We start from the raw sequence: 27,041 nt of genomic DNA, 5'->3' as shown, positions 1-27,041 counted from the left end.
CTGATTTTAACAAAGGTGCCAAGACCACTCAATGGGAAAAAATAAACTCTTCAACAAATAATGCTGGACAACTGAATGTCTATGTGCAAAAGAATGAAGTTGGGCCTCTATCTCACAATATATGCAAAAATTTACTCAAAATACATCAACAATGTAAGAGTTAAAACCATAATACTCTGGAAATAAAACATAGGGGTAAATCTTTGTAACCTTGCATTTCGCAATAGACTCTAGCAATGGCCCCAAAAGCACAAGCAGCAAAGGAAAAAATAAATTTCATCAAAATTAAAAACGTGTGCATCAAAGGACACTATCAAGAAAGTGAAAAGACAACACACAGAATGGGTGAAAATATTTGAAAATCATACATCTGATAGGAGTCATCCAGTATCCAGAATATATGAAGAGCCCTTACAACTCAACAACAACAAGACAAACAACCCAATTTAAAAATAAGCAAAGGATGGGGCTTCCCTGGTGGTGCAGTGGTTACAAATCCGCCTGCCAATGCAGGGGATACGGGTTCGAGCCCTGGTCCAGGAAGATCCCACATGCCACGGAGCAACTAAGCCTGTGCTCCACAACTACTAAGCCTGCACTGTAGAGCCCGTGAGCCACAACTACTGAAGCCCGTGAGCCTAGAGCCCGTGCTCCGCAACAAGAGAAGCCACCACAATGAGAAGCCCGTGCACCACAACTAAAGAAAGCCCACCCTCAGCAACGAAGACCCAATGCAGCCAAAAATAAATAAATAAATAAATAAATTTTAAAAAGGATTATAATAATAAAAAACAATAAGCAAAGCACTTGTACACATTTCTCCAAAGAACATATACAAATGTCCAACAAACACATGAAAAGGTGCTCAACATATTAGTCATTGGGAAATGCAAATCAAAACAACAAGATACCACTTTATACCTGCTAGGATAGCTACAATCAAAACAAAAAAAAAAGACAAGAAATAGCTAGTGTCATCAGGAAGGCAGAGAAACAGGAACACTCGTCCTCTGCTGGTAGGAATGTAAAATGGTACAGGTGTTATGGAAAGCAGATTGGCAGTTTCTCAAGAAGTTAAACATAGAATTACCATATGACCCAATAATTCCTCTCCTAAGTAGAGACCCAAAAGAACTGAAAACAGATATTCAAACAAAAATTTATACACAAATATTCATCGCAGCACTAGTCACACTAGTCAAGAGATGGAAATTACCTAAATGTTCATCAACTGGTTAATGGATAAACAAAGTGTGGCATATCCATTCAATAGAGCATTATTCAGCCATTAAAAAAGAATGAAGTACTGATACATGCTACACCATGGATTAACCTCAAAAACATTCAAAGTAAAAGAAACCAGATATACAAGGTCACATGTCGTATGAATCATTTATATGAAATATTCAGATAGGTAAATCCATAGAGAAAAAATCAGATTAGTGGCTGTCAGGGGCTAGGAGAAGGGAGAATTGGGGAGTAACTGCTTTATGAATATGGGGTACCCATACCCATTTCTTTTGGGATTATGAAAATATTTCAGAATTTGATAGAGATGGTGGTTGCATAACACTGTCAATGTACTAACTGCCACTGAACTGTACACTTAACAATGGTTAATTTTATGTTATGGGTATTTTACCTCAATTTTTAAAAGTATGGTGGAACAATGATGTAGAAAACACTGCAACCTTTGACAATAATTTTGTAAATGTACATTTGCTGGAGGATATTTTCGTGATCTTCATTAAGTAATAAATCAGATTATAAATTAAATTTTCAAAATTAAAAAATTATGAATAAAGAAACCAAAAGAGGATGAGGAAACAAAAGAGCAAAGGAAACCAAGAGAAAGAGAACAAGAGCCAGGGAAAATAAGAGAGGGAGAGAAGAGAAAAGGAGGAGAATGAAGAGGATGAGAAAAAGGAGAAAAGAAATATGAGAGCTAGAGCAAAAATGTTAAAGTGGGTGATATCAAGTGTCAGTGGGGCCTGTGCAGAAAGGAGCTCTCTCCTGCACAGCTGGTAGGAGTGTGGGCTGCACAGACACTTTGGAGAACAATTAGTCAGTAGTTAATAAAATTAAAATGGGGGCCTTCCCTGGTGGCGCAGTGGTTGAGAGTCCGCCTGCTGATGCAGGGGACATGGGTTCGTGTCCCGGTCTGGGAAGATCCCACATGCCGCGGAGCGGCTAGGCCCATGAGCCATGGCTGCTGAGCCTGCGCATCCGGAGCCTGTGCTCCGCAACGGGAGAGGCCACAACAGTGAGAGGCCCGTGTACCAAAAAAAAAAAAAAAAAAAAGAAAAAAAATGGATATACGCCGTAATGTTCAGCATGTCAACTACAGGTAATAATACTGTACTGCATATTTGAAAGTTGTTAAGAGAGTAGATTTTAAAAGTTCTCATCACAAGAAAACAAAATTCTGTGACTCTGTATGGTGACAGATGTTAACTAGCCTTATTGGGGTGATCATTTCACAACACATACAAATATTAAATCATTACGTTGTACACCTGAAATTAATATAATGTATGTAAATTACACCTCAATACAAAAAATAAAAAATAAAAATAAAATGGACATACCCAGAGTTTCACTTCTGGTATTTAATCTACATTAGGGAGATCGTCATACATGTGCCAAAGGAATCATGCACTCAGCATTTGCTTATATCAGAACATCAGAAATAATCTAAATAGTTCTTTTTTTTAAAATTTATTTATTTTATTTATTTATTTTTGGCTGCATTGGGTCTTCGTTGCTGCGCACGGGCTTTCTCTAGTTGCGGAGAGTGGGGGCTACTCTTCGTTGCAGTGCGTGGGCTTCTCATTGCAGTGGTTTCTCTTGTTATGGAGCACAGGCTCTAGAGCGCAGGCTCAGTAGTTGTGGCACACGGGCTCAGTAGTTGTGGCACACGAGCTTAGTTGCTCCGTGGCATGTGGGATCTTCCTGGACCAGGGCTCAAACCTGTGTCCCCTGTATTGGCAAGTGGATTCTTAACCACTGCGCCACCAGGGAAGCCCCAGAAATAATCTAAATAGTTAAAGGGATGAATACATTGTGATACATTAATAATATCATAATAGCATGAAGTAGTTTAAAAGAATAATTATATACATATGTATTTCATACAGATATATATATAATCATATATATCATATATATTTTATATATATATGAAAAAAGTAATGAGTTCCAAGTTAGTTTTTGGTCTAAAAAAGATAGCTGACAAATGAAGTTTGATGTCACACAATATACACTAATATATGATATTACATTAATATGTTACTGGTATAATAAAAATTTATGTTAATAAAAAGAAAATGAAGGCATCTTTTCATGTACCTATTGGCCATCTGCACTTCCTCTTTGGAAATATGTCTAGTTAGTTTTTCTGCCCCATTTCTTCACCGGGTTGTTTGATTTTTTATGTTGAGTTGAATGAGCTGTTTATATATGTTGGATATTAACCCCTTATCAGTCATATCATTTGCATATATTTTCTCCCATTCAGTACATTGTCTTTTCATTTCCTTGTTGGTTTGCTTTGCTGTGCAAAAGCTTTCAAGTAATCATCAGGGAAATGCAAATCAAAACCTCAATGAGATATCACCTCCCACCTATCATTAAAAAGAATATAAATAACAAATGTTGGCAAGGATGTGGAGAAAAGGGAACCCTCCTACACTGTTGGTGGGAATGTAAACTGGTGCAGCCACTATGGAAAATACTATGGAGGTTTCTCAAAAAACTAGAAATAGAACTACCGTATGACCCAGCATTCCGCTCCTGGGTACGCATCCAAAAAAACCAAAAACACTAATTCAAAAAGATACATGCACCACAATGTTCATAGCAGCATTATTTACAATTGACAAGATATGGAAGCAACCTAAGTGTCCATCAACAGATGAATGGATAAAGAAGAAGAAATGGCATATATATACAATAGAATACTACTCACCATTAAAAAAAATGAAGTGTTGCCATTTACAGCAATGTGGATGGACTTAGAGGGCATTATGCTAAGTGAAATAAGTCAGATAGAGAAAGACAAATACTGTATGATATCACTAAATGTGGAATCTAAAAAAATAAAACAAACTAGTGAATATAACAAAAAATAAGCAGATTCACAGATATAGAGAACAAACTAGTGGTTACCAATGGGGAGAGGGAAGGGGTGAGGGGCAATATAAGGGTAGGGTATTATGAGGTACAAACTAAGCTACAAGGATATATTGTATAACACAGGGAATATAGCCAATATTTTACAATAACTATAAATGGAGTATAACCTTAAAAATTGTGAATCACTATATTGTGCACCTATAACTCATGCAATATTGTACAGCAACTATACTTTTAAATAAATAATAAATAAATAAATGAAAATGAGTGATATAGAGAAATAGAACTATGGAGAATTATATAGGGGTTAAAAAATGAAAGAAACACAGAAGAAAGAAAGAAAGAAGGTAAAAAAGAAGAAAGGAAGGAAGGAAGGGGTTAGTGAGCAAGCCTGGCTGAATTCATACCTGGAAGTAGAGGCAATTAACAAGCAAGTACACTAGATTAAATGAGACCTAGTTTAGTACTTAATTGCTCCTAGATCTTTACCATAAGTATTCTTCACATTGCAGTTGCAACTTGAGTTGTACAACCTGAGTTGACTGTGTTTCTGTCCTGCCACAGAGGTTTAGTCAAGAGACTATCCCAAAGGACCTGCAGGGATGAAGGCTATGGATCTCAGATACACAATCTTTGAAGCAGAAATGCAGTTGGGGGCTTCCCTGGTGGTGCAGTGGTTGGGAGTCCGCCTGCCGATGCAGGGGACGCGGGTTCGTGCCCCAGTCCGGGAAGATCCCACATGCCGTGGAGCGGCTGAGCCCGTGAGCCATGGCTGCTGAGCCTGCGTGTCCGGTGCCTGTGCTCCGCGGTGGGAGAGGCCACAACAGTGAGAGGCCCACGTACCACAAAAAAAAAAAAAAAAAGAAATGCAGTTGGAAGTCCCAGAGAGCCCTCGACCTGTGGCAATCCATAGGGCACCATTTCATTAGTTTTTGTCTCATGAAGACTTTGCAGTGAAGATTAGGCAGGGACATGTATGTGAAGGAGTAAAAGAGAAAAAACAGAAGGCATCAGGACAGCAATATTTAACACAAAGTTTATCAAAGAAGGAACTACACTGTGTGTACTAATATGTTGAATACCTGAAACACACATACAAGTTGTATTAGTTACTACAAATTTAATGGCTTAAAATAACACACAATTACTACCTCACAATTTTGCTGGGTCAGGGGTCCAGGCATGGCTTCACTGGGTCCTCTGCTTAGGGTTTCACGAAGCCAAAATTAAGGTGTCCTCTGTTCTGCATTCTCATCTGGAGGCTTGACTGGGGAAGAACATTTCTAAGGTCACTTAGATGGTCAACAGAATTCATTTCCCTGTGCTTGTAGAACCCGAGGGCCCTGGCTTCTTAATGGCTGTTGGTGAGAGGCTGGTCCTAGAGGCCACCTACAGCCCCATGCCCCGTGGACTTCCCCAGCATGGACGCTTACTTCATCAAGCCAAAACGGACAGTCTCTAGAGAGAGTGTGCTACCAAGACCAAGTCTTTTGTAGAGTAATGTAGTTACAGGAGTGGCATCCATCACCTGTGCTGTATTTATTGTTTACAAGCAAGTCACAGGTCCCAAATGTACTCAAGGGGAGGGGATCCAACCAAGGCATGAAACCCAGGAAGCAGTGGGAATAATGAAGCCACCTTACAATCTATCACACAAGCACTTCTGCTGCTTCTGAGTTTTTAAATTAAAAATGACCTTCTGCTTCTGCTGCTTCTGAGTTTTTAAATTAAAAATGACCATGAATATAATCCTTAAAAACATTGTAATGTACAACACGAAATAAGAAGTAAAATCTAAACCCAGAATACATCTGATGTCAAGGCTCATGACCTTCTCACTTCCCCAGCCATATCCAGTTTAAACTGGATTTCCAACATCTCTGAGTCAATCCCTAGAATGAAGAGTAAGAGCAAAAGCCTGGAAGACAAGCGGTTTCTAGCTGCGCACGGGCTGTAGGAATATGGTTAATTTTTGGCCCTCAGTCCCAGTAACAATTAAAGGAGGTTAATTTTACCATTTATATTACTTTAACTGTTATTCTGGGGACCAAAAGAGACACTGATTACTCAGTAAATATTTTGTTCCTGGAATCACTGTCACCAACACAGTTATATAACACGAATGAGGGTGCGGAGAGAGAGGAGGAGATGGAAACCCTCGAGTAAGTTGTATTTCACTGTTCCCTCACCAACCACCATAGGGTTTGACCACCAAAACCAAAGAAAACTTCACTAACTTCATAAGAGGAAAATATGCATTTGATTTTTGCCTTAAGTTGCATGCACTGGCTCATCACTGATTTGAACTTTTTTATCATCTGTATTTAATTTTTTTTCCTTCTGTGATCATCCATGCTCTTTATACATTTGCTTTATTCAGACGTTCATTGATTTGAATCAAGATATTAAACGTTCTCTGTCCTATACACCCAAATATTCCCATCCCCTCTCAGGTAATTTCACCTCTTTTTGTTTACAGTGCGGGGAGGTGGGGTTGGGTGTGAGGTAGCGAGAGGGCAGACGTACAGCTGCTTTCCATCCCAGGAGTCAACCCCATGTCTCACTGCCTAGGATAACAGCGAATAATACAAGGTTCATTTTATAACTGTGATTGGTGTTCACTTCGGGAAACCCATCTTCGCAAACTTTGGTCCGCCGCGATCGCTAAGTTGATCAGCAGTCCGGCGACTCCCAGAGGGCTGGGGCTGCCCGGGCCCCGCGCGCCCGCGGCCGCCGCCACCCCCGCCGCCCCTGGGGCGCGCGCCTGTGCCCAGCCCCCGCCTGCACCGCCGCGCCGCTCCGGAGCCGGGCTGCGGTCACCGAGCGCCCGGGCACGGATGCGGGCGCCTGCCCGGGGTCGGCCAGGAGAGCGCGAGCCGGGCGCCGGGGGCTTCGCGCCGGCTGCCAGGGCCCGGCGCGCTCGGCTGGGAAACTTCTCCGGGCGCGAGGCCGGAGCTCAGCGCGGGGCCGGGGAAGGCCAGGTAAGGAGGGAGCCGGGCGCCTCGGCCGCCTCTCTCCCGCCGCCGTCCGCACCCTCACACCTGGCAACGCCGGGGCCGCTCGCCGGGCAAGGCCTCTGTACTGGCCCCGCCCCCGGGTGGGGGGCCGCTTGCCGCAGACCCCCGGCAGCGCCGGTGCTTCGCCGCCGGTGCTACTGCGCGCGCCGCTCCGCCGCCGGGCTCCAGCCCCGCTCGAGCCAGCGGCTAGCCCCGGGTCCGCGGGGCGCCGCTCGAGCTTGGCGGTCGTGGGGGGATCGCTGCTGCGGGTCGGCGCGCGGGCCCTGGGCGCTCGGGTCGTCCTCGCATAGAGGTGAATCTTCCTCCCACCTCTGCTGTTGGTCCCACTCTTGCCCCGGGCACCTTGGAGTCCCCCCAAAAGGCCGGATTTTCGAGGGAGAAAAGCTGCTTCTGGGGGCCCTGATATCTTTAGGTTGGCCTTGGGGAAGTCGGGCAGCGGCGGGAAGTTTCCTTCTGCAAAGGGTCTGACTAGGGGCAGGGTTTCCCGCTGAGTTGGGGACCGAGAAAGCTACCTCATCCAAGGTCACGCTGACCTGTTTACTCTATTTGGGGAATGCCCCTGAAAAAAAAAAAGGGAAGGAAGGAAAGAAAAAGACGTTTGAAAACCACTAAATTACCTCCTCACCAAGGTCGGTTACAGAGGTATGATACATTTTGAGGGTCTGTATTTTAAGAAAAGATTAAAGGCACAGAATCAAATACAGTAATAGGACTATGGCCAAAAAAAAAATTGTTTTAGTCAGGAGATATTTTGCAAAAAGTTCTATATGTAAATAAATGGAAAGGTAGAATTAGAAACCCACTTTTCTACATAACCGAATTTGATTTTCTAAACTTCTAGAATATGACAGCCTTCCTTCCTGACGTTTCACTCCAACTTTTGTGGTTAGGTATTTTCAATTTGCAAGCTTGCACACTGCAATTGAGTTTTATGGCAGCCTTAAAAAAATTATTGCTCTCTGTTCATACTAAAGTTTAGTGGCTATTTTCTTTTCTGTTATTTTTAATACCAAGGACTGTTGCATGAACATATCCCTGGTGTGACAGTACAGGAACTTGGCATTGTTCTTTATGGCAAGAGAAAACCAAATAAGAACTACTTGAAACAAAATATAAACAAAACAAAAATTGGATCTCCTTCCACATTTGCAAAATAAAGAGGTCTGGCTGATCCCAGATGATCTTTAAGCCTCTTTCCTTCTCTGGGAGACTGGGTTTGTCTTTTGAAGAGTTTGGGATACAAATATTAAGTGAAATCTAGAGTAAGATGTTATCTGTCCTAAAATTTTATACATATAAACTGGGAGACATTTGATAATTGAGTTTCTTTAATCTCATCAGTCTCTCAGAATAGCTGAATCATTGTGCATCTGGGTTTCTAAATGGTGATATTCTATGTTATTAAATAAAAATGTGTCATGGGAAGCCCAAATCCCATGCTTCTTATCACAAGACTGACTAATAGCGTTGACACACTGGAGCATTCACGTCTGCTTATTTTGAAACAGTCCCCAGGAAAGATCAAGAATGGTTATGAAGCATTTGCTGTAGTGTGTGAGCATAACAACACATAGCGACATGACAGGCAAGAAGTTTTGAAACAGCTTTGGAAAATATCCAGGATAGATTTGCAAGCCTGCAAATTGCGATTGAAATCTTTTTTTTGTAATTATGGGTGTTGGTCAGCTGGGATTATGAGCTATAGAGAATAAGTAAGAATTTACAAGAGTATATTGAGTCATTAATGTGATTTTTTTTTTAAAGAAAAGGGGAAAATATTTCTCTCTTTTATCTAAGTAGTTAGACAAAAATGTCTTAAAGTGAAATTTACAACCGGTTATTTTATAAATTAAATAAATAACCAAAAGTTGCTGACTTAAAGTTCCTGTAACAATGCTGGATCCTCCTCCAGCCCAGAGAATTCAGGGATCAATTCATACAGACCCAAAGTGAGATCTTCTCATTTTGTGCTTTTCAGCAGAATAACCTCTAGTGACTGTCACACACACACTCTGAAATTGGCGGGGGAGGAGGGATTTATGGTCTAGAAAATGGTCTATAGCAGCTGAGCCTATAGAAGAACTTTCATCTCTCTGAGCCTCATTTTCCATTCTGAACAATGCTGATAATACTATTTGGGTTGCAGAGTTGTTGTGACTCCTAAGTGGGTCAGCATAGGCAAGAGCCAGTGTCTGGCACATAATAAGAGCACAGCTCATCTTAGTTCTCCCTGTCTTCCTGAGTAGGTGTTTGTTTATTGACTGAACAAACTGTAGGTTGAACAGTAGGTCACAATTTTTTGTTTTTGATTTCAGAAACTCCATGTGGCAAAATCTTGACAATTGTTGAATCTTGGTAATGGGTATATAGGGATTCATTATATATTATTTTCTCTGTTTTGGAATATGTTTAAAATTATTCATCAGAACAAAAATTTAAGAGTGAATCTGAACAAAACCCCACCTTATAAGATATATTTCTAATCTAGCATTTCATTTTTAATTGGAATTTTTAAAATTATTCTATATGGACAGGAAAGAAAAATACAATTATATAGAGTGAATGGATGGGTGGGGAATGATACTGGAGAGCAATCCGTGGTGATCTTCAATTTTTTGTGAAAAATTTTTTTATTTTAAAAGGATTCAAAAATATCACGATATTTGTTAATTCTGGTTGTTGGATTCATGGATTTTTATTCTCTGAAATTTTTGTATTTAAAAATTCTCAAATTAATATAAAACCACCTTTTGGTTTTGTAAGAGTATTATAAAGGAAGCAGGTACTTCTCTGGTGGGTGGTGCAGTGGTTAAGAATCCACCTGCCAGCGCAGGGGACATGGGTTCGATCCCTGGTCCAGGAAGATCCCACATGCTGCGGAGCAACTAAGCCCATGCACCACAACTACTGAGCCTGCATTCTAGAGCCCGCAAGCCACAACTACTGAGCCCACGTGCTACAACTACTGAAGCCCTGTGCCCTAGAGCCTGAGTGCCAAACTACTGAAGCCCGCGCACTCTAGGGACCACGTGCCACAACTACTGAAGCCTGCACACCTAGAGCCCGTGCTCTGCAACGAGAGAAGCCACCGCAATGAGAAGCCCATGCACTGCAAGGAAGAATAGGCCCTGCTGTTCGCCACAACTAGAGAAAGCCCTTGCGCAGCAATGAAGACCCAACACAGCCAAAAAAATAAATAAATAAAAAATAAAGTAAGCAAACAATATAGATATGTGCAAAGAAAAAAGCAGTGTCCCACCATACAAGAATAACCACCCTTAAGATTAAGTGAAGATCATTCCATATGTCGTTTTTGCATTTATACAACCAGAAGGATACAGACACATTACTGTGTAATGTGGTACTCCAATGACACATAATGTTTGGGGGTTTATTTGTCTGTTTGCTTTTGGTGTTTGATGGAAGTTCTAAAAAACAAGTTTGTTTGCATTTTGGTTTTCAAGACTTTAGACTGTCTTTTAAAATGTAGCATTTATTTTAAAATTCAATATGCAACAACTGACTTTAAATGAGTTTTAAGTAGCCTAAATTTTTTGCATATAAGACGTACTTTTAGATTATTTTAGATCTCATAATTTGAAGCTGGGTTTTAATTATGTCAACATTTGAAATTCACTAAAATGCAAGCCCCATGAGGGCAGGAATTTATTGAATTACTGCGTATGTTAATTAGTAATATTTTCCTGGCCATTTGAAAGTTGATGATGCAGTCAATTATGCTATAATGCTTGTTTTGAAAACCAGCGTCATTCCAATGCAATTGAAATATTAGGGAACAATTTAAGCATAACACAAATTTTGCACTTGCTTATACATGATTTACTCAGCCAGAAACACCAGGTGAACACAGTAAACGGCAACCAGCTAACTGAGCCCTGTAGGAATACACAAAATGCCAACACACAGAGACCTCAACGTCTACCAGCTACCTTGGTTCAACATGTGGTATCCTGCAAGATTGTGTTTTGCTATTCTTTTGCACTTAGGAATTTTTCTACATAAAAACACACTCATTCAACATCCCAAGAATGTTTAAGCATCTTGATTCAAAAAAGAAAAATAGTGCATGCAGAAGGAAAGCTTCAATATTGAAGAGAAGCTTGAGATAATCAAATATTTTGAAAGAATCAAGAGAATATGTAGTATTTCCTGAGCAGCAGGAATAAGGGAATAATCCACATTGCAGATCATGACAGGAAATGCACAAAAAAGAAACATCTATGGCTGGAATAAGCTCAAGTACTACAAAGTCAATAACAACGAGGCTGAAAGAAATCAAAGAAATGGAAAGATCGTTCAGCACGTGGATGGAAGACCAGTGAACAATCTTTCTCACAGCCAAAGAGAAAGCTCCTGTCTATATACGAACACTTGAAATGGTCATTCCCTGCAGAAGTGCTCCTGTTAGCACCAGTAGTGGCTGGTTTGGTGGTTTCAAACATCGTTGACTCTGGTGTGTGATCCACGTGCTCATTAAGCCCGAAAAAATGACAAAGGAAAGATTATAGCCAATTAGCTAGCACACATGAACTTAATAGGTGTGTTTGCCAGGAAGGAAAATGAGAACCTGAAGTAAATAAACATAGAAAAAGTGAGTTCATTTGTTGCATATAGGACACTTGGAGGAGAGGTAAGTGAAGGTGTCTACCTTGGATTCATATCAAGAAAAAACTGTTAATGCATTCGTGATTCCAGCTTCTCTTGCATCTTTCATCAGGAATCTTAGGTGAACTTACTGCTTGACATGATAACAGGTGATCAAAGGTGAATGGCTTCCTGCTTATGCCTTTAACCATTTCCAGGACATGGAAAGTCAGAAGAACTTGAAGCAGAGTATGGGGGTTGTTTGTTTAAAGCAATCAAATGATGAGCTTGAGAAGGAGAGGTTTACTGCTGTGTCTTCAAATTAAGAATTATAGGGCACTGCATGATTCAACACAGGACTCAACCTATCCTTCTGTTGCTCCAAAAATTGTAATTTCTTTTTTTTCTCTTTTTTTTGGCTGCGTTGGGTCTTCGTTGCTACCCTCTTGTTTTCCAGATATGACTGAAGACCTGTTACCACCTGATTTTCCTAATTTAAATCTAGCAAGGATTGAGTGTCTTCTGCTCCACAGACCTATATTCCAAGTCCGTCATAGAATGTAGATTATTAGATTAATGGAAAGCCTCATGTATAGTTAGTATTGGTGTATACTGTGTGTGTATTCATTTTCTATTGCTTTGTAACAAATTACCACAAACTTAGTGGCTTAAAACAACATAAATTTATTATCTCACAGTTTTTATGAGTCAGAAGTCCAGGCACAGCTAAACTGGATCCTCAGCTCAGGGCCTCACAAGCTTGCAATCCAGGTGTCAGCCACACTGCACCCCTCATTTGGAGTCCAGGGTCCTTTTCCAAGCTTTTTAGGGTGCTGGCAGAATTCAGCTCCTTGTGGTTGTAGGACTGATTATCCTGGTATCTGTTGGTTGGGTATTTCTTTCAGCTCACAGATACTGCCTGCAGTTCCTTGCCTTGTGGCCCCCATAGGCATGTCATAGCATGGTGTCTGCTTTATTCTAGGCCAGTAAGAATATGTTTGTCTAATTTCCAATCCCTCTCAAGTCCTACAGTGGAGTGTTATATAACTTAACATAATCGCAGTGGTGACTACTCCAGCACCATTGGCCATATAATGTTAACTAATCAAGGGAGCATCTGTCCCATGCCATTCACAGGTTCTGCCCAGACTCAGGGGAAGGGGATTATAGGGCGTGCACACAAGCAGGGCAGGAATCTTAGAATTCTCCCTACCACCGTACATGATAAAGTGAGAAAGCAAGCATGGCTGAAGATAATCAAGTGTGACTTTAGCTGAGACAAGAGAATCAGAGAAGCCCTTCGTAGCCTGTGGGCATGGTATGAAAGTCAAAGGCATACTCCAGCCTAGAAGCCTAGTGGTACATGAAGAGACTTAGGCATGATGTGCAAATAAAGGCTGGTGTGGACCTTCTGGAATCCAGAAGGCCACAATCCAATCTCCAGCATAAAATTTATAAGACTGTCTGTCTGAGATTTACAGTGTATACCATGAGGTATCATCAGAAGATGAAATGATAAAACAAGACCATGTAATATAATTGCTTAGAAAAGTAGAATTCTCCTAAGGGAAAAGGAAAAAGTAGTGCCTTCCTTGGTAGGATAAAGAGGCCAAGAGCTGTAGTGGAGCTGGCCATCTTTTTAGGCAGAAACCAGATGGTGACACATCTATGCCTTGGATAACATCTGACTGTAGCATATGAATATTGTAGCCAATATCATTTACACTGATATCAACTCTTTGCTCTTAATCTTAGATAATTCTTCCATATTTATACATTTATATGCTATACATATGCACTGTTTGCACAGCATCATGTCAAGTCTTTTCATTTCCTCTCTCTTATTGCTTGAGAGGCTCTAGACCAGCACTGTCCAAGAGAAATATAATGCAAGCCACATATGTAATTTAAAATTTTCTAGTAGCAACATTAAAAACTAAGAAGAAATGGGTGAAATTAGCTTTAATAACATGTTTTATTTAATCCAGTATTTCCAAAACATTATCATTTCAACATGTAACCAATATAAAAATTATTCACGACTTATTCCTTATCTTTGTACTAAGTCTTCGCAATCCCTTGTGCACAGCACGTCTTACTTCAGACCAGCCATATTTCAGGGGCTCAACAGCCACATGTGGCTCCTGGCTCCTGCAATAGCCAGCACACCCCTAGAATTCTAAGGCCTCTGATCATGGGCATTTAATTTCAACTCTCATTTCTCTTTGTACTCAACTTTCTAGATAGTCTTGCCAGCTGCAGTCCTTACTCAGGATTGTCCTGTGTTATTACAAGACAACTGTTACATACCCCTCCATCCTGCCCCTTATCTGCTGTTGTGAACTCTGTTGCTAGACCAAGTGCATCAGGTTAACCATGACTCAAAATGAGTCCCCCTTTCCTCTGATTTCTTTCCGAGCTTCGGGAAAGAAAGGGATGAAAGGAAGATGAAAGCATCTTCATCCCTTTTCTGTTCCTCTGTCTCAGTAGAGACACATCTTCCTTTCATTTCTTCCTCATGGTCTAATATATGCTTTCCTTTCTTCTTAATCCAACACCTAAGCCATTGATTCAGGTATTGATCACATCTCACTTGGACTTCCTGGCTTATTAACCTGCTTGTTCCAAAACTATATTCTACACACTGCTTTTCTCCCTGAGCATTGTTATCATTGCTATATAAAAACTACTTAAAATATATACCCCAACTGAGAGAATAAGCAAATTATGACACTTTAAAAAGGAAAATATATATAATGGGCAATATAATATATAGTGGAAGCCGTGCAGACCGATAATAAAGGCCATAAAAACTCAGAACCTAGAAGGTGCACTTCAGCCACCATGTTAAGGAAAGGCTGCTGCAGAATACCCACAAACCTTGAGCCCCCTTGGAGATGACTGGTGAGGAAGAAAAATGCCTCCTGACCTGAGCAAAGTGTGGAAATGAAGACACACAGGAGAAAATGGGCCTTTCCAGCCCTTTAAAAATAAGCATTAGGGCTTCCCTGGTGGCTCAGTGGTTAAGAATCTGCCTCCCAATGCAGGGGACACGGGTTCAAGCCCTAGTCTGGGAAGATCCCACATGCCGCAGAGCAACTAAGCCCGTGTGCCATGACTACTAAGCCTGCGCTCTGGAGCCCGTGCTCCGCAACAGAAGAAGCCACTGCAATGAGAAGCCTGTGCACCGCGACGAAGAGTGGCCCTTGCTCACCGCAACTAGAGAAAGCCTGTGCGCAGCAACAAAGACCCAACGCAGCCATAAATAAAATAAATTTTTAAAAAATAATAATAAGGATTAAAATTCAGACCCTTTACTCTACAGAATGTTCTGGTGTCTCTCAACCCTATCCCCCTAAAAGTTTGTAACCCTGGTTGCATAACAAAATCCCCGGGAAATTTGTGAAAAAATTCCAGTGCCTGGGCCCTACCACAGTTCTTAAATAATTAAACAATCTCTAGAGTTGGGCCCCAGTCATGAACCTGGTATTAAGATCTGCAGTCATAATTCAGTTCTGCCCCTCAGCTCTACATGTTGACCTATGCTAGGAATAATGTTCTATTTCCTATCATGGAGAGTTGTGTTATTTTAGAGCTAAAAGGAACCGTACATTATTTGTCCAACTCTTTCATTTTATCAGTGAGGAAACAGGTCTGGGAAGCTTAAAATCACATGCTGTTTAGGGGCACAGCTAAGACTAGGACTCTTCTCTTAAGTTGTAATGCCAACTGGACAGACTAGATAGCAGAATGGTGCACGGACACCAGCACTACAGCCATGGACAGACAACTAGGGATCAGGGAACATTACATGGAGTAACCAGCATGGGAGGACAGCCAGTGGTCAGCCAGGAATGGACACAGCTGAGGCTCTGCAAGCAAGGATAATTCAAAGATCCTTCAGGAACAAGATAAAATAATGGCTCTCAAACTGTAGTGTGCATAAGAATCAACTGGGAGCCTATCAGAAATGCATCTTTCTGGGTCCCTTCCTGGCTCAGTAGTTCTGGGGTGGGGCCAGGGAAGGAGCATTTTAACAAGCCACCGAGGTGATTCTTTTTTTTTTTTAAGATTATAAAGTTTTTTTTAAATTTTTTTAACGTTTTTATTGGAGCATAATTGCTTTACAATGGTGTGAGTTTCTGCTGTATAACAAAGTGAGTCAGCTATACATATACATATAACCCCATATCTCTTCCCTCTTGCGTCTCCCTCCCACCCTCCCTATCCCACCCCTCCAGGTGGTCACAAAGCACGGAGCTGATCTCCCTGTGCTATGCGGCTGATTCCCACTAGCTATCTATTTTACATTTGGTAGTGTATATATGTCATGCCACTCTCTCACGTCGTCCCAGATTACCCTTCCCCTTCCCCATGTCCTCAAGTCCATTCTCTACTGGGTCTGCGTCTTTATTCCTGTCCTGCCCCTAGGTTATTCATGACCTTTTTTTTTTTTTTTTTAGATTCCATATATATGTGTTAGCATACGGTATTTGTTTTTCTCTTTCTGACTTACTTCACTCTGTATGACAGACTCTAGGTCCATCCACCTCACTACAAATAACTCAATTTCTTTTCTTTTTATGGCTGAGTAATATTCCATTGTATATATATGCCACATCTTCTTTATCCATTCATCTGTTGATGGACACTTAGGTAGCTTCCATGTCCTGGCTATTGTCTCTTTTTGAATTATGGTTTTCTCAGGGTATATGCCCAGTAGTGGGATTGCTGGGTCATATGGTAATTCTATTTTTAGTTTTTTAAGGAACCTCCATAATGTTCTCCATAGTGGCTGTATCAATTTACATTCCCATCAACAGTGTATGAGAGTTCCCTTTTCTCCACACCCTCTCCAGCATTTATTTCTTGTAGATTTTTTGATGATGGCCATTCTGACCAGTGTGAGATGATATCACATTGTAGTTTTGATTTGCATTTCTCTAATGATTAATGATGTTGAGCATTCTTTCATGTGTTTGTTGGCAATCTGTATATCTTCTTTGGAGAAATGTCTATTTAGGTCTTCTGCCCATTTTTGGATTGGGTTGTTTGTTTTTTAGACATTGAGCTGCATGAGCTGCTTGTAAATTTTGGAGATTAATCCTTTGTTAGTTGCTTCATTTGCAAATATTTTCTCCCATTCTGAGGGTTGTCTTTTCGTCTTGTTTATGGTTTCCTTTGATGTGCAAAAGGTTTGAAGTTTCATTAGGTCCCATTTATTTATTTTTGTTTTTATTTCCATTTCTCTAGGAGGTGGGTCAAAAAGGATCTTGCTGTGATTTATGTCATAGAGCGTTCTTCCGATGTTTTCCTCTAAGAGTTTGATATTGTCTGGCCTTACATTTAGGTCTTTAATCCATTTTGAGTTTATTTTTGTGTATGTTGTTAGGGAGTGTTCTAATTTCATTCTTTTACATGTAGCTGTCCAGTTTTCCCAGCACCACTTATTGAAGAGGCTGTCTTTTCTCCATTGTAAATTCTTGCCTTCTTTATCAAAGATAAGGTGACCATATGGGTGTGGGTTTATCTCTGGGCTTTCTATCCTGTTCCATTGATCCATCTTTCTGTTTTTGTGCCAGTACCATACTGTCTTGATTACTGTAGCTTTGTAGTATAGTCTGAAGTCAGGGAGCCTGATTCCTCCAGCTCCGTTTTTCTTTCTCAAGATTGCTTTGGCTATTCGGGGTCTTTTGTGTTTCCATACAAATTGTGAAATTTTTTGTTCTAGTTCTGTGAAAAATGCCAGTGGTAGTTTGATAGGGATTGTGTTGAATCTGTAGATTGCTTTGGGTAGTATAGTCATTTTCACAGTGTTGATTCTTCCAATCCAAGAACATGGTATATCTCTCCATCTACTTGTATCATCTTTGATTTCTTTCATCAGTGTCTTATAATTTTCTGCATACAGGTCTTTTGTCTCCTTAGGTAGGTTTATTCCTAGGTAGTTATTCTTTTTGTTGTAGTGGTAAATGGGAGTGTTTTCTTAATTTCACTTTCAGATTTTTCATCATTAGTGCATAGGAATGCAAGAGATTTCTGTGCATTAATTTTGTATCCTGCTACTTTACCAAATTCATTGATTAGCTCTAGTAGTTTTCTGGTAGCATCTTTAGGATTCTCTATGTATAGTATCATGTCATCTGCAAACAGTGACAGCTGTACTTCTTCTTTTCCGATTTGGATTCATTTCTTTTTCTTCTCTGATTGCTGTGGCTAAAACTTCCAAAACTATGTTGAATAATAGTGGTAAGAGTAGGCAACCTTGTCTTGTTCCTGATCTTAGTGGAAATGGTTTCAGTTTTTCACCATTGAAGATGATGTTGGCTGTGGCCAGGCGATTCTGATGGAAGTGATCTGGGCACACCTGCTGGGAAGCACTAAACACTAATCTAAGGAACAAGATTGTTGTTGGCTTCCAGAGACTGGCTTCTTGGCCACTGGAAAGTGAAGACTTAATGATGGGTTGGTTCTGGGTCTATACCTGCCAGCAGTAGGTGGCCAGGACACAAGATAGGTGAGAATGATAGAGATCACTCCTGCAGAAATGAGTAAATTTAGAATTTACAGTATAAGGATGGTTCGTCTTCAACTGTAATCCTCTGAGGGAAAGAAAACTTTTGAAAACTGTATTCTCCAAATGGCTCAGCTCTATAACATACAAGCAACAAATACAGCAATAGCATTTCTATGTTATTTAAAAATTTGCTAAGAATTTTTAATAAAGATTTTCTCATCTGAATCTTCCAGCACCCTTTAAAGCGGACAGAATAGGTGATATTACCTCTGCTTTACTGATGAATAAATATGTCTGAGTTCATCTACATAGCAGGGAGGAAACTGAGGCCTACATTTTCTAAATCCTGGTACTGTGGAAGCAGAATGATGCAGTTTAAACTGTGAGTTTCAGAGTCAGGCAGACCTGGATGGAATCTTACTTCCAATATGAGTAGTGTGGTAACCTTGAACAGCTTACCTGCCTTCTCTTTCTCATCTGTGAGATGGAGATAATAGTACTTTCGTCATGGGGTTGTGCAGGTTAAATGAGATAATTTTTCAAATATGTCTGGCACATAGTTGCTGAATAAGTGCAGCTCCTTAAAGATAAGCAGAGAGGGCTTCCCTGGTGGCGCAGTGGTTGAGAGTCTGCCTGCTGATGCAGGGGACATGGGTTCGTGCCCTGGTCCGGGAGGATCCCACGTGCCGCGGAGCGGCTGGGCCTGTGAGCCATGGCTGCTGAGCCTGCACGTCCAGAGCTGTGCTCCTCAACAGGAGAGGCCACAGCAGTGGGAGGCCCACGTACTGCAAAAAAAAAAAAAAAAAAAAAGGCAGAGAAAACTAGCTTTTTTTTTTTTCAAAACAACATAAATTTATTCTCTCGTAGTTCTGGAGGCCAGAAGTCTGAAATCATGGTATTGGTAGGTGTACTCCTTCCAGAAGCTCTAAGGGAGATTCTGTTCCTTGCCTCTTCCAGTGTCTGGTGGCTGTCGGCATTCCTTGATTTATGGCTGCATCACTCCAGTCTCTGCCTCTGTGGTCACATTGCTTCCTCCTCTTCTATCCTCCTCTTCTGTCTGCATCCTCTGTGTGTCTCTTATAAGAACAATTGCCATTGGATTTGGCCCATCCAAGTAATCTAAGATGGTCTTCTCATCCGGAGATCCTTAACTTAGTTATATCTACAAAGACCTTTTTTCCAAATAAGATTACATTCACAGCTTCCAGCGATTAGGGCATGATCATATATATTGGGGGGCAAAAACTAGCTTTAAGTTCATGATTATTTCCTATATGGAACACACACCAAAGTTGGGATATGATTCCAATTAATGAGTAGAATATTCATGGAATTTTGATCTTCTTCGTTGCCTAGCAACCCAAACTAACACAATACCACATGCTACCAGAGTTGTTTTAATCAGATCAGGAATTCAACTGCTCTTAAGGAACTGAACGTTCTAAAAAGACAGAAGGATTCTCCTATGAATTTGGAGTTGTGCCAGACATCTTAAATAAGTGATGTCCCAATCCCTCAGTCAAGGTCTCCTCCACTTCTGTTCCCTTAGGTGACAGAGGATGTTAGAACATCTGTTGAATTGGATAGACAGTGGGGATGAAAAAGGCAGAGTGGGCTTGTACCTCTATACCAGTGTGTTCAATCCACATTCACTGAGTGCCAAGGGTCAGAAGTACAAAAACATTTGTCTTTGCCCCTTAAGAATTCTGGAATCTAGAAGAGGAAGTGAGTCAATGTTGAATAATAATACAGCAGATTACTTCATGAGTGCCTTTCTATGTCTGTGTCCCTGGCAGTATTCTAAGCATTATGGATTGAGCAGTACAAGCAGATATAGCAGGTCTCAAATATCCACTGTCAGGATTATTATTTTACTGCCAAGCTGTCCTGGCAGAATATCTCACTGGTCTCCCAACACATTAAATCAGACTCACAACCTTGAAAGACACATTGCCTGCTGGAGAGGGCATGAAGCTGAGTGGAGGACTGGAACTTCCACCCTGTGACTTACTGCCTCCTTTCCCGGAAGCAAGTTACCTAGCCTGTCCGGTGCCCCCCCTTGCTCATCTGTAGGCTGAGCGTGGTGCCTGAGACACTGCCTCCCTCACAGCCGTAAGTGTGATGCCGCGAGGTAATAAATGTCCACGTTCTGAACCGATAACTGCCATTTCTGAGCTGATCTTCATCAGTTTGCCACCCGGTTTAGATCACATTTCACTGAGCATCTTTGTGCCTGCCTTTACATTTCCTTATTCCCTAGAACTCAGGGTCTTACAATGTAAAGAGCAAACTTGGAAATATTTTGTTTATTTGCCCTTTATTTTGTCTCCGTCACTTGTAGCCCCATGTGTTAACTTCTTTTGCAGGGAAGACCCACTTTAGTGCTTAAGAAATCCATTGTGCTCCTTTGGCATTTCAGCATTTATTTACCCAAAAACATGACTTAAGGCCTACAGGCTTTTCAAGCAGCCAGTTGGTTGATGAATCATGTGCAGCATTCGTATAGTGCTGCTGGCACATGTCAGAGGAACACTCAGGCTCATCACCTGCCCCTGTCAGTTCTTCCTCTTCTAATAAAGTACATCTGTTTTGGTGACTGAATAAAAACACACCAAGCAGAGAAAGGCTGGGTGTGGAGTAATTTAATCAGGGCAAGTCAGCACTCCCTGTTGAGTGAGACGGTGTCAAGGATAGGAAGATGGCTTGGTAGCAGCTTATTGAAACAGAAGCCGACTGGGAAGGGCCGGAAACACAGTTCCTCATATAATCATAATGGGTCACACTCCAGGAATGTAGGGGGCCCAGTATATCCCCCAAGTCAAGAGTTGAAGGGGACAAGATTCCCATAAGCTCCCTTCTGAATTGCCACAAACATTTTACGTGGCCTCTCCCTGTTAGCATCATTTTAACAATTTGTTGAGGATTATAAATTTTTCAGGAAGTTCAAACCCAAGTTCAGAGCTCTACTGGCGGTGCTTTTTAATATTGGCTTCATGGCTGTGCTTGGCACCCTAAGGAACTGATTAATTTCAAATACCCAAGTTTTAAAAGTTAAACAGCAGGGGGACTGACATTTGCAGTCTGCATTTCACAGTTGTCACTACTCATTGTATTTTTTAAAAATGTTTCTTTGTTTTGAATGTGCAGTAATATATAATTTTGTGTTTTGTTTAAAGAGGAGAAATGAAACATATTCAGCATGCCAGTCTGCCTTGAATCTCATCTCTCACAGAGAGATGTGTGGAGTGATAATTAGAGGGATGCAGACTGTGTAAAATGTATTTGAAAGCAGCATGAGTAGAAATAACAATATGGTTGTAAGTTATAGGTCTGTGTTGTTTCTTCTTTTCATGATTCACCTGGTGATGTTCCTTTTTTTTTTTTTTTTTTTTGCGGTACGCGGGCCTCTCACACTTGCGGCTTCTCCCGTTGCGGAGCACAGGCTCCGGACGCGCAGGCTCAGTGGCCATGGCTCACGGGCCCAGCCACTCCGCGGCATGTGGGACCGGGGCACGAACCCGTGTCCCCTGCATCGGCAGGCGGACTCTCAACCACTGCGCCACCAGGGAAGCCCTGGTGATGTTCTTAATGTCATTACTTGCAGAGAAGAGAATCACTGTCCAAGATGAAAAACCAGGAACTTCAGCAGCAGCAGCTTCTTTATTTTCATTTCTAGTTCTGTTGGTAGCAACACTATTCCTTTTTTCACTTCAGCTAAGTCACTTTCACCTCTCTTTGTGTACTTTTTTTCTATGAGACAAGATCTATGATATCTGATATTTTATTAACAGGTGTTCTGGAAAAATCCATCTCAAGATAAAAACACTAAATACAGCACACAAGTTCAAGGTTCTTGAATGTTATTTTGGTTTCAAAAAAGTCAATCTAATGAATGCCTCACACTGAAACCATTTATTGTTAAGAAACCTGGTGATAAATGATACATATCCTATAGCTCTGTCATCATGGTTAACTCTCTCCTGAGTCAGATCACATATTAGCATTTATACCATATGGCTGAAAGGGTAGAGAATATATGTGCAGAGGAACAAGTCGCTAACATTTTTGACCATCTGGTAAATAAATGTGTAAGTAGCAGGAATTGTACTATTATTTACTTAGTTATATGGATGCAACCCTTAACCTGAAATAGCCTCTAATACAGTGAAGGAGAACTGAATTTTTATTTCTCGAATAATTTAGCTCTAATTAATTAAACATTTTCACAGTCTACTATGTGCCCTTAAAATCTGACTCCTAATTGTGTGTTTCTTATGTTTATTGATTTATTAGGGCTCCTTACAGTGCCTGATTTAAAATATCTCTCATGGGAGACCACATGATTGGATTTAGCATACAGGCTCAAGTCCTGAAGTTCTGCTCTGCCACCAACCACTGTGTGGCCTTGGATAAATTACTTGGCCTTTCTGAGCTTCGAATTCTTCACCTATAAAGAGTGAATAACGTATTGTCAAACAGTATCTCTAAAAGGGTGGGCCATGGAAGGCCATGGATCGATGCATCAAAATCATGTGGGGAGCTTGTTCAAAATACCAACACTTAGGCTCCACCCTCAGAGATTCTGACTCAGTATATCCAGAAACAGTCTATGAATCTGCTTATTTAGTCACTGTCCCAAGACATTCTGAGGTATACCGAATTACTCTTCTAGGGACCAGCTGATTATAGCGCTTAATAGCTTTCTTGAAAAATAGGCAGTTAGTTAATTGTAACAAATACTAAAATTTCTGTAAATAATTTATTATTATTAATAAGCCTAACTCTGAAATATGCATTTTTATATCCTAGAAATTTAACACTTTCAGTATTTGTGCTGAAAACATTTTAACTTCATAGAAAATAGGATGTCAACTTGAATAAGGAATGCTGATGACTCACTGAATACACTTCTCCATTCTCCTTGTTTAATTAGAATCCTTTCTGTTTTTTTCTCACACAGGAAACCACAAAATATTTCTGGGCTAGTTCTAAATCAGGAGCCCAGGTGAACTTAAGGATGCTAGCATGGGATTCTTAGTTTTTCAAGATCCGTACACACCAAACCCTTAATCACCCCAACTCCAGTGTCCGGGCTTTCTCTGGTTTTGTGAAGACTGAGCAAAACTCTGATGATGGAAAAGCAAAGGACTTAATTACTTGCTTCGATATCATTTAACATCAACTGAGAAGTGAACCAGATGGTAGTACAGCCATGGAAAGAAATTCAAGTTTATGGAAGAACCTAATAGATGAACACCCCGTCTGCACCATCTGGAAGCAAGAGGCCGAAGGAGCCATCTATCATCTTGCCAGTATCTTATTTGTAGTAGGTTTCATGGGTGGCAGTGGATTCTTCGGGCTCCTTTACGTCTTCAGTTTGCTGGGGTTGGGTTTCCTCTGTTCTGCTATCTGGGCTTGGGTAGATGTCTGTGCAGCTGACATATTTTCCTGGAATTTTATATTGTTTGTCATCTGCTTCATGCGGTTCGTTCACATCGCCTATCAAGTTCGCAGCATAACCTTTGCGCGAGAATTTCAGCTGTTGTACAGCTCCCTCTTCCAGCCTCTGGGGACCTCTTTGCCTGACTTCAGAACTATTGCTATGAGCTCAGAAGTGGTTACTTTGGAAAAGGAGCACTGTTATGCCATGCAGGGGAAAACCTCCATTGACAAACTCTCCCTGCTTGTTTCAGGAAGGTTTGTACTCTTGACGCTTGCATGTCTTTCCTCTTTATTCCTTACTAGCTTGTGTTTCTTTCTGCTGCATTTTCCATCTCAACACAGCCTAGTCCTGGGCAGCATTTAGCATGCTGAGGCATGAGAAAGCCCTTGACACATAAGTCATGGACAGAGGCATTTAGAGTACAGGGTATTATTTACTTGAAGCAGGTTATAATTTAGAGTCTTAATATTTCTTCACAGAAATCAAATGTATGAATCGGTTTGTCTGGATGTGCTACTTGTTTCCAAGCTAATCATGAGAGTCAAGAGGATGATGCCAGCTTAAATTCAAAGAATACTTATGTTAGCATGCAAAGTATTTTGAACAGATTCTGCTAGGGCATTCTTCTAAATAATAAAGAACACTTAAATTTTATAATGATCATTTTTTTCAGTAAATTCTAGCAATTGCCCACTTGCTAGAAGGGGACGTGCACTATATATAAAATTTGAAAACACAAAGTTTGGAGGAAGAAATACTAATGTGATTATTCATGTTTTTTAAAAGGTTAAATATTCAGTTTACAGAGGTATTTCCAGTGGTACTTCTTTATGTTCTTCAGTGTTCTCCTGCTTAATTTAAAATCTGACTGAGTGCATTGAAACTTTTAATTGAAAGATATTATATACACAGAAATGGGCACATATCATCAATGTACAGTTTGATGAATTTTCTGATGAATCTTACCCACTGTTCCAGAATCCTAACCATGGGAGGAACAGCGGTACATAAATCTTAAAGGGGATTTTTGTCACTTATTGTAATGTATGAATTTAATATTTTGCCCTTAAAGATTTTAAAAGTCATAAAAAACATCAGAGATCGGAAATACTGTTCCGTATCCTCGTCCCCAACTTAGTGCTCTCTTTCTCCTTCCCTCATAACTTATGTCCTTTGTAGGATCAGAGTGACAGTTGATGGCGAATTTCTGCATTACATCTTCCCCTTCCAGTTCCTGGATTCTCCTGAATGGGACTCACTGAAACCCACAGAGGAAGGCATTTTTCAGGTAAAGAATAACTAGGCCACACTGTGAACACTGCCTCTTCCTGTTTAAAAACAGGCAAACAAGCAAACAGAGCAGCAGATGACATAGGAATGATTTATATTTAGCTTTGGAATGTACTTAGTATCACGCATGTCTTCCCAGTTCCGCTTGAGTCTTGCTGATTAATGTCACTTTATAGGTCCGGCAACAAGGAGAAGATTGGGTATTACGTATGACAGAAAGGAGTCTGTGATAAATATTCTTAAATTTTTCTTTGCTTAACTGAGTATATGGGAATTCAAATATAATTAATTGATATTTGACTCTAAACACTGCCACCTGTCACAGTTTAGAAAAACACCAAGAACAAAAAATCTGCCCTTATTACAAAATAAGTGACTTTTAAAATTCAAAATACTGATGAATTTCAGTTGTTTTCTAGCAACAAAATGCTAAACTTACTGTCACTACTCTGCTGCCATATCTGGTAGTTTTGAAAGATAATCCTTTCAGTAGGTTCTGTCTATTATGGTATACTTCCTCTGGTTAATACATGTAACATACATGTGTGTGTATCCATGTGTGTGTCTTTGTAATACAAATTCATATACATATGCAGAATAGGTTAATTCTATTCGGTACTGCAGAAACTGCATTAGGGTTAAATGTTTACAGTCTTCAGGATTGACTTGGAAATATTTCTCTAACACTAGCCAACTTTATTATGTTTTAGTATCAAGTAACTCTCACTTCACTGAAATGCAAAATCTAGATACCCAAACTTAGAAAACAGATAAACTGGAGATGGGCACAACATTGTGATTATTCATGTTATAAATTACATAGATAGTAATAAGTTTTGTAGTTTCTATTTTAACAATATATTGTGGGTTGGTAGGCTTTTTTAAAGTTAAAATCAGCACAAGAAATTCATTTAAAATCTGGGGCCAAAAAAACCCCACATGGCAGGATGTTTCTTGCTTCCTCATCTCTGATTATGTGTGGTCTTATGTTCGTTTAGGTAACGCTCACAGCAGAAACTGACTGTCGATATGTGTCCTGGAGGAGAAAGAAATTATACTTGCTCTTGGCTCAGCATCGTTACATCTCCCGCCTGTTTTCAGTTTTAATCGGCAGTGACATTGCAGATAAACTCTATGCCTTGAATGACAGGGTATATATAGGAAAAAGATACCATTACGATATTCGGTTACCCAACTTCTATCAAATGTCAAGTCCTGAAATGTCCAGATCAACCCTGACAGAACATTTGCAGAATTCCAGACGACATTGTGATAAATGACACCGAAGCCTGCAGTTTTATAATGATAAAAGACTCTCTTCATCACTCCCCGAATGAAATAGCAAAATACAGAAAATTGAGCTCACTAATATTTTTATAAATCCAACTCAGAGGCGAGATGCCGCTGCCAGCTGTTTCATTCATCTCAATGTGTGCATTGTGAAGAAATTTTACAAGTTTTTTTTCTGTATTTCTCATTGGAATATATGGGGGGGCGGTGAGTAACTGTGGGCAGTTTGTCCTTTTCTGCATCAGCACTGGGAGAATGAAATTTTGCGCTCTCAAATATGTCCTCAGACTTATTCAAATCTGCTGCCTTGCCCTACTGAGTTAGTTAGGTGTTGCTTCTCAGGAAGCAGCCAGTAAGTACTCTCAGCAGGAGAGTGGGTAGCTACTGTCCACACCAGTGTTTCCAGATTCACTTTTTGCTACAACCTCTGATGAAAGCAACATGTGTTATTGTGGTGAGCAGCAATTACTTATTTTAAATGTGAAGTTATTTAATATGACTAGAAAGCAGAATAAATGCAAGAGGTAACAGTATGCCAATCTTGAAGACTATTTTATTGCTACAAATAATTCATCCGCTTAATCATTACAGTAATGATTACAGTACCTTACAGTAATAGTCCTAATCATTACAATAACATATTTTAAAAGAGGCATTTCATGAAAAATAAAGCTGCATACTAATTACTGAGTAAAAAGAATACTTGTGAATAAATAGTAAAAATGTAGCACAGCATCTCAATTTT

The 27,041-nt window shown here is 40.3% G+C and overlaps 1 protein-coding gene and 1 long non-coding RNA gene across 3 annotated transcripts in view; one reads left to right on the top strand and one right to left on the bottom strand.

Moving 5' to 3' along the window:
* LOC117314477 (uncharacterized) overlaps window positions 1-27,041 on the bottom strand; it is a 160,729-nt gene that overhangs the window by 111,078 nt on the left and 22,610 nt on the right. The window contains exon 3 of one of the 2 annotated variants that reach the window (XR_012324767.1): window positions 5,286-5,401. The exons of the other annotated variant lie outside the window; for it this stretch is intronic. This is a non-coding gene — a long non-coding RNA (uncharacterized lncRNA). The remainder of the gene's footprint in view (window positions 1-5,285; window positions 5,402-27,041) is intronic. 2 annotated transcript variants of the gene reach the window in all.
* POPDC3 (popeye domain cAMP effector 3) lies at window positions 6,879-26,835 on the top strand. The gene is made up of 4 exons (XM_004329229.4): window positions 6,879-7,115; window positions 23,234-23,970; window positions 24,896-25,004; window positions 26,005-26,835. The coding sequence occupies exons 2-4, from the start codon at window positions 23,486-23,488 to the stop codon at window positions 26,284-26,286; spliced, it is 876 nt and encodes a 291-aa protein (XP_004329277.1). The 5' UTR covers window positions 6,879-7,115; window positions 23,234-23,485; the 3' UTR covers window positions 26,287-26,835.

Source organism: Tursiops truncatus, chromosome 12 (genome assembly GCF_011762595.2).
Source record: "Tursiops truncatus isolate mTurTru1 chromosome 12, mTurTru1.mat.Y, whole genome shotgun sequence".
NCBI classification, from domain to species: domain Eukaryota; kingdom Metazoa; phylum Chordata; class Mammalia; order Artiodactyla; family Delphinidae; genus Tursiops; species Tursiops truncatus.
This window is presented reverse-complemented; position numbering and strand designations above follow the sequence as displayed.

Coding starts and splice junctions, on each gene's coding strand:
- POPDC3 (XM_004329229.4), top strand. CDS start 23,486: ATGGAAAGAAATTCAAGTTTATGGAAGAACCTAATAGATGAACACCCC. Junction 23,971..24,895: donor TCCCTGCTTGTTTCAGGAAG/GTTTGTACTCTT, acceptor TGTCCTTTGTAG/GATCAGAGTGACAGTTGATG. Junction 25,005..26,004: donor CAGAGGAAGGCATTTTTCAG/GTAAAGAATAAC, acceptor ATGTTCGTTTAG/GTAACGCTCACAGCAGAAAC.